Raw genomic sequence first — 8,031 nt, 5'->3', positions numbered from 1 at the left:
TATGAGTTCCGTGTGTTTCTAGTACTTTAAGTCCTTAGCTCTTTTTTTGTATGTGTCTCCTGTTGAACAATTTTATAGAGAAAAGAAGATTCCTGGTCACTAACTCAATTAAAAACATTTCCCTGGATCAGAAATAACAGGGAGTGGCACATTATTTCAGAAAGCACAGGGATGGGAGGGAATCCAGTTTTTCTCGGGAACTAAAGAGTTGCCTGCAGTCACCACCCAAAGCCTCTGTTCACTGAATAATAGTCCTAAGTGTGAGGTTCACAATCTTGTTCAGGAAATCAGACCAGAAGAAAAACAGCAACAACTGGCTCTGAAATTTCCTGGAGATAAAAATGCCAGCTGTGATGAGGCGCGGCCACGTGTAATTCTGCCTGACAACCGTGTGACATGCGAGGCCCCGGCGTGCCAAGGCACACGCACGCAGCTGCGTGCTAAAAGCAGTGACACAGTGGTCACACCAGGCCACCAAAGCACTGAGCTGGGCGTCTCGTGCCTTTGGTCAATTCCACTTTTCCTTGTTTCCTCTCCTCCCCTCCTTTTCCTCCTCCCCATCATATCCCAGCTCTTTCCAAAGGATTTAATTCCTGTAACTATTTCGTAGGGAGAAAGGGCTTTACTTGGCGACTTTTGGTTTACAGGATCGTTGGTGAACAATCAGTCTGTCTGGCAGGAAGGTACGCCCACAAATATTACAGGGAACCAACTGGCTCTGGGCACTTGTCCAAGCAGCTTCGTTTAAGGCATCAAGATCATAGAAACCCTTGGCTGAAAAGTTAAGGAAAAACAGAGGAAAAAAAAAAAAGAAGAACAAAAAATAAAAGAAAAAGAAAATGGGAAAATGGATCAGTTTTCATTCTGGAGAACCATGCTCTACTTTTTATGGAAAGTATTTTCAGGAAATACCTGTTGACTGAGGCTTTTAAACAAATCGTATTACTTTTGCCAAAAAAAAAAAAAATGCTGCTCAGTCTTTTAAGGGTTGAGAACCGTTAGCTCTGAACTAGAGGTTTTTCAGTCCTCAGATTTTAAAAAGGGGAAGACATTGTTTTATGTGTTGTGATATGCATTCTTCACTAATTATTAACATCTTTGCTTACACATTATTATCTTGCAAATATAACTTTTGGCTTTCTTTCAGTTGACTCTAAATATAAGCTTACAAAAGGAAAAGAACATTTATTTGTATTTTCTTCTTCTGTAATCCTTCAGTGGAATGTTTTTAGAGGACATCTGACAGCTGAGAGTGAATTTAAGATGAACTATATCCTAAAAATGTATCATCTCTTTGTGGCCGTAAACTCAGAGATTCTTTAAGTAATTAAAGTGAAGAATGCAAACAGAATAGTTCATCTGACGAAAAAAAGTGTCCTTAAGAAAACAACAAAGGCAGCTGAGAGATATATAATCTCCATTGGCAGAGCATAGGAAAAAAGGCATATGGGTTTATTTTAGAGAAACAGTGTGGGATTTAACTTTAATAAACCTTATTTAAATAGAATGGCTTTAGTACATTAAATTGACTATGTCTTAGAATTGCCCAAAATAGGCCCCCCAAAATGTATCCAGACATGCAAAAATATATCACATAATTTTTAAAAAATTATTTTCACAGCATATATTTCTTCATTAAAGTCCAGGCAATTCTCATATGACTTCTATCTAGTGGTTCACACAAACATAGCAAACCTTAGATTCTTTAACAAGCTTACTCATGTTCTTTTTCTTTTTTTTTTTCTCCGTGGGAAATTAAACTCCAGCACAACGGGACAACCTAGTATTTCTCCCTTGGATAAAGGAAGTGTCACTTTCTATGAAGGATATGAATGTATATTTTGAGTGCTTTAAAAACAGTTAAAAAAAGAATGGCACTGACTTTCTCCTTATGAGTTTTAATATGGACTCAAAAAATCCAGAGTATTCACTGATTCTCAGCTGAAGATGATTCATCACATTTCTAAAAGTTTTAAGGCTTGTACTTTGGACCTGGAGAAGAGCTATTTGAATCCTATGACTACAGTAAGTCCATGGGATGGAAACATTCACGGGAATTCTCTTTGCCTAGAGAGGAAGGGCACCTTCGGAAATAACAAAAGCATGGAGCCAAGAGAAAAATTGCAGAAAGTGCAATTAGAGGACCTGCCTTTTCCATCTGCAGCCAATAACAGAATGGCGAACACTCCAGGGCTTCCAAACCAGTCGTTTCTCTCACCTCTTCTAGAATTGTGATAAGCATACTCAAACAGAGAAAGTGATAAAGATCAGAAGTGAAGGAAATAGATTTTTGACACCAAATGAGAAATGATGGGAAGACAGTCTCAAAGAGGTAAACAATTTCTTTGTGAGCAAATGCTCTAATTTCAGTAGATGGATATTTTCATCTTGAGCTCTTTTCCCACCTTCATGTAGAGTCTTCCTGTAGGCAAGGACTGTAAATAGTTGGGTTCTGGCAGCCTTTAGAACTTTATCATGACAATCTAGATTCCACTCTGTGGGTTGTTAAAAAAAAGTCTCTTTGGGTCACATCTCTAACAAGAGTGCTTTGGGCTAACTGATACTAAATGACCTCCAAGGTACCTTCCGGACATGTAAATCTATGGTTACATAAAGAAAATCAATTAATTGAATGATTCTCTTAAAACCAAGAATAGTTTTCCTTTGAGGGGAATCAGGAGATCAGCTGAGAAAATGACAATGGCAGATGATGAGCAAGCCTGAGCTTGTATGGCAAACACACTTTCTGAACTACTTCTTTCTCACCCCAAATGAGTAAGCATAAGGCTCTGTAATGCGACCACACATGGCAGTTTATGAAGTTCCAGTGTCATGTAGCCTGTGCCGTGTTTTACAAAGTATTCATTGCAAAATTTTTAAAATCTGGACATTTCATATAGAAGTCTAGATTTCCAGTTTCTTTTGTATGATTGAAAGATACATCACAGTACATTTAAGGCTAAATTTCTTAAGTGTAACACCAGCTGGAACTGGGTAGCAGCTTTCTCATTTAGAAAGGCAGTGCTCTCCCACTCCTAGTCCCCACCTTCCCTTTTTCCACACATGGACAAATTTATTCAATTGTGTATCCTGACTAGCAGACCCTATAAGCATTTCACTTTGGTCCCCCCGCTCTTTGAACACTAAAACACATTCATATTCGAAAACATGTTTCCAGATGTCCCCAAAGGTTTTTTAAGCTACAAAATTTTAAAGATTTGTGTTTGATAATATATCAAAGTAACTTTTGGGAAATATAGCAAATACCAGTGAGTCCCCCTCCTTGTACGGTTTGCCAGGATATAGTATCTTTATGTCTCAGCATCTGAAGACAACACTTTGGTCGGGTTTCTGGAACTGTTTTTTCTATTTGGCTGTAGCCTAGACAGTAAATGTTGCTGATTTCAGTTACTTGAACAAGTAATAAAAGAATATCTCTACTCTTTTAAGTTTAGAGAGAAAAGTCTTCCCTTATACACTCAAGTCTTTTTTTTCCAAAAACTTACCAGTAATGGTCCTGACTTCTGGCTTTTTCGGTTCTGGTCTCCTTAGCTCTTTAGGCAACAAGTTGTTTTCATTATGCCATTTTTTCAGACATTGTGGCTCATGGATGAAAATTGATTTTGTTCCATATTCACGACCACAAATGTAGCAAACAACTGTTGGTGGATGCCTTATCATTGTTGGCTGCAAGTAATACAAAATATCTGTTAGATAAAGTTCAGGTTTGGAAACTATACTTTTAAATTATAATACATTTAAATTAGCTAGAAAAATCAATAAATTTTTAAAAAAGTCTAACCATTCTGGTGAGTTTAACCTTTTTGGCAGTTAAGAGAATAAACTATACTACCTGAGTGATTGAGGTGGGGGGTAAGGATGTTGGCTGGGAGGAGGACAGGAAATGAAGAAGAGCTAACCAGAATTTTACATATTGGTACTTTATAAAAGGTATTTTCTCATTGAATAAATAGTGATTGATTGTCTTATGACTCTTCTCCATGCTGGGAGAATACAAAGATAAATCAGGTATGAATCATCCTCTCAGTACATCAAGATGCCTGAGAAATAAAGTAATAAATGCCCTAACTGGCACAGAGAGAGTTTTTAACAGACACTGTTGTGCCCTCTCACATTCCTTCACATATAAAATTTCTGCTGCACCTGCGAGTCTCTGCCTTTTTTGATCTGCCGTAGACTCCACTTATAGGCAGGACAACTAATCAATTACACATGGGAGTTGGTGGATAAAGACCCAGCTTGCTCACTTAGGCTGTTTCCATACAGTCCTCCAGAAGTCCCCAGTGAGACTGTATCACAGTTACTCATTAACACACTATGTAGACTTCCTTCTTTTCCCTGTCTCTCTTCCCACTACTTTTACTGGGGTTCCTGGGATCACCTCCCCTCAGACTACTTGAACTAAAATCCTTTTCTTAACGTTTGTTTCTGGGAGAACCAAATCTAAGGAAGAGTTAAGGATATAACCCTTCTGTCTAGGATATAGAACATTACAAGAAACACTTCTCCTACCTAAACAATGAGAACAAATCAGATAGCCTGCAGAAACATAATTTTTGAGCCTATTGGATACTCAAAGTTGCAAGGTAAACTAATGAACTAAAAGGATTGCCTCAGTTTGAGGGTAGATCAGCAGAAACAAGAGAACAACTCCCACACTCCAACTTTACATGAATTAGAAACAACATTTGTCAGCCACAGAGATAAGGGCAGGACAGCTGAGTGTGAACCCTTCAGAGGTACAGCATACAGGTCCTGTCTATAGAAACTTTCCCACCCACTGGGTCTTGCACCTAGTAACAGAGGGTGACAGTCCAACACTGGAGAGAGTCAGGAGCATTGAAAGAAATGCTCACCAATTCAGGAACATAGGGCCTGCATAAATGTGACGGTAAAGCTGGAGAATTAGGCCATGTGCTAGTCCCAGATAAGAGCAGTATACTGCTGGGGAGGCCTGGGAGCACTAAGAGGGAACCCCCCTCTGTTGCAGGCATGTAGAGTCCACAGGAGTCTAAAGGTGTAGTAGAAGAACTAGGAGGAGACCTTTGGCTCCAGGCCTTACACTAAGTACAAAGCAGGGGCAGTTTACCACGGAGGAATTTAAAGCCTATAATGCATTGAACATAACTAAAAATGACATATCGCAGAAGCTCAGAGAAATCCGAGCAAGATAAACAAAAAAACAGAACTAGATCTATACTACTGAAACTGCTAAAAACCAAAGATAGGCTTGAAAGCTCTCAAACAGAAACAATACATACAAGGGAATAAGGAAACTATAAGAATTTCAGGTGACTTCTCATCAGAAAAAAAAAAGAAATGAAGAACAGGAAACAAGAGAATGACACTTTAAAAATGCTTAAAGGAAAAAGTTATCAAGTCATTTCAAAATTCCATAGTCAGTAAGAATATCTTTCAAAAATGAAGGTGAAATAAAGACATCTATTTTTTTTTTTGGCTGCACCATGTAGCATGCAGAACTTCCCCAACCAGGGATCCAACCCATGCCCCCTGCAGTGGAAGCACAGAGTCTTAACCACTGGACCACCAGAGAAGTCCTAAAGATGTCTTTATCTAGACAAAAGGTGAAAGAATTTCCTCAGCAGAGTTGATTTACAAGAAATGTTAAAAGACATTATAAATGCTGAAGGAAAATACCAGCTAGAAATCTGGTTCTGCAAGAAGGAATGGAAAAACACTATAAAATGCAAATAGGTCAATAAATTAAAACACTATTTTAAAAAATGTTTCTAATTTTTGTACATATATATGACAAAATCACTTTAGACCATGGGCTCTTTAAAGAAAAATAATAACAAAAGAAAATGGAGTTTATGTTCTCTAATGTGTAAAGTTATAGTAAACAAGAGCACAAATTGTAGGGACTAAAAACTGGAAATAGATTGTCATAGAATTCTTAGATTTTTCTTGAAGTAATTTTTTAAACATAGAATGTGATGTGCTAAAGATGCATGTTTTAGCCTCTATAATAACCACTAAAGTAGAAAGTCATGCCAAGAGGAATAACTAAAAAGTCAATGAGAAGAGAGAATATTTTTTAAAAGATTGATGAGTTAACCATCCCCCAAAGAAAGATAGGAGAAGAGGAACAGAGGATTAAAAGAAAAGGCAGGGAGAGGACCTTCAAGATGGTGAGGAATATGACGTGGAGATGACCTTCCTCCCCACAAATACATCAAAAATACATCTGCATGTGGAACAACTCCTACAGAACACTTACTGAATGCTGGCAGAAGAAATCAGACTTCCCAAAAGGCAAGAAGCTCCCCACATACCTGGCTGTGTGGCTGACAGGGTCTTGGTACTCCAGCCAGGTGTCAGGCCTGAGCCTCTGAGGTGGGGAAGCCGAGTTCAGGACATTGGTCCACCAGAGACCTCCCAGTCCCTCGTAATGTCAATTGGCGAGAGCTCTCCCACAGATCTCCATCTCAACGCTAAGACCCAGCTCCACTCAATGACCAACAAGCTCCAGTGCTGGACACCCCATGCCAAACAACTAGCAAGACAGGAACACAACACAACCCGTTAGCAGAGAGGCTGCCTAAAATCATAATAAGGTCACAGACAGCCTAAAACACACCACCGGACGTGGTCTTGCCCACCAGAAAGACAAGATCCAGCATCATCCACCAGAACACATGCACCAGTCCCCTCCACCAGGAAGCCTACAAAACCCACTGAACCAACCTTACACCCTGGGAGCAGACACCAAAAACAATGGGAACTATGAACCTCAGCATGTGAAAAGGAGACCCCGAACACAGTAAGCTAAGCAAAAAGAGAAGACAGAGAAACACAGAGCAGATGAAGGAGCAAGATAAAAACCCACCAGACCTAACGAATGAAAAATTCATTTGTAACAAATGAAGAATTCAGAGTAATGATAGTAAGGAGGAGCCAAAATCTTGGAAATAGAATGGAGAAAATACAAGAAACGTTTAACAAGGACCTAGAAGAACTAAAGAGCAAACAAACAATGATGAACAACACAATAAATGAAATTAAAAATTCTCTAGAAGGAATCAATAGCAGAATAACTGAGGCAGAAGAACGGATAAGTGACCTGGAAGATAAAATAGTGGAAATAACTACCACAGAGCAGAATAAAGAAAAAAGAATGAAAAGAATTGAGGACAGTCTCAGAGACCTCTGGGACAACATTAAACACACCAACATTCGAATTATAGGGGTCCCAGAAGAAGGAGAGAAAAAGAAAGGGACTGAGAAAATATTTGAAGAGACTATAGTTGAAAACTTCCCTAATATGGGAAAGGAAATAGTCAACCAAGTCCATGAAGCACAGAGAGTCCCAACCAGGATAAATCCAAGGAGAAACACGCCAAGACACATATTAATCAAGCTATCAAAAATAAATACGAAGAAAAAATATTAAAATCAGCAAGGGAAAAACAACAAATAACACACAAGGGAATCCTAATAAGGTTAACAGCTGATCTTTCAGCAGAAAGTCTGCAAGCCAGAAGGGAGTGGCAGGACATATTTAAAGTGATGAAACGGAAAAAGCTACAACCAAGGTTACTCTACCAAGCAAGGATCTCATTCAGACTCGACAGAGAAATTAAAACCTTTACAGAGAAGCAAAAGCTAAGAGAATTCAGCACCACCAAACCAGCTTTACACCAAATGCTAAAGGATCTTCTTTAGGCAGGAAACACAAGAGACAGAAAAGACCTACAAAAACAAACCCAAAACCATTAAGAAAATGCTAATAGGAACATACATTTTGATAATTACCTTAAGTGCAAATGGATTAAATGCTCCAAGCAAAAGACATAGACTGGCTGAATGGATACAAAAACAAGGCCAGTATATATGCTGTCTACAAGAGACCCACTTCACACCTAGGGACACATACAGACTGAAAGTGAGGGGATGGAAAAAGATATTCCATGCAAATGGAAATCAAAAGAAAGCTGAAGTAGCAATTCTCATATCAGACAAAATAGACTTTAAAATAAAGACTATTAC

General features: G+C 38.7%; 1 protein-coding gene across 1 annotated transcript in view; it reads right to left on the bottom strand.

Annotated features, from left to right (window-relative positions):
• Positions 1–622: 622 nt before the first annotated feature.
• LOC103012830 (zinc finger protein 474-like) overlaps positions 623–8,031 on the bottom strand; it is a 64,528-nt gene continuing 57,119 nt past the window's right edge. Inside the window, exons 3-4 of the mRNA XM_007188474.2 lie at positions 3,507–3,687; positions 623–774 (exon numbers count right to left, since the gene is read on the bottom strand). Coding sequence (XP_007188536.2) covers positions 623–774; positions 3,507–3,687 — 333 coding nt within the window. The remainder of the gene's footprint in view (positions 775–3,506; positions 3,688–8,031) is intronic.

Source organism: Balaenoptera acutorostrata, chromosome 2, assembly GCF_949987535.1.
Source record: "Balaenoptera acutorostrata chromosome 2, mBalAcu1.1, whole genome shotgun sequence".
In the NCBI taxonomy this organism is placed as follows: domain Eukaryota; kingdom Metazoa; phylum Chordata; class Mammalia; order Artiodactyla; family Balaenopteridae; genus Balaenoptera; species Balaenoptera acutorostrata.
Note: the sequence above shows the minus strand (reverse complement) of the source record. Positions and strands in the feature narration are given on the sequence as shown.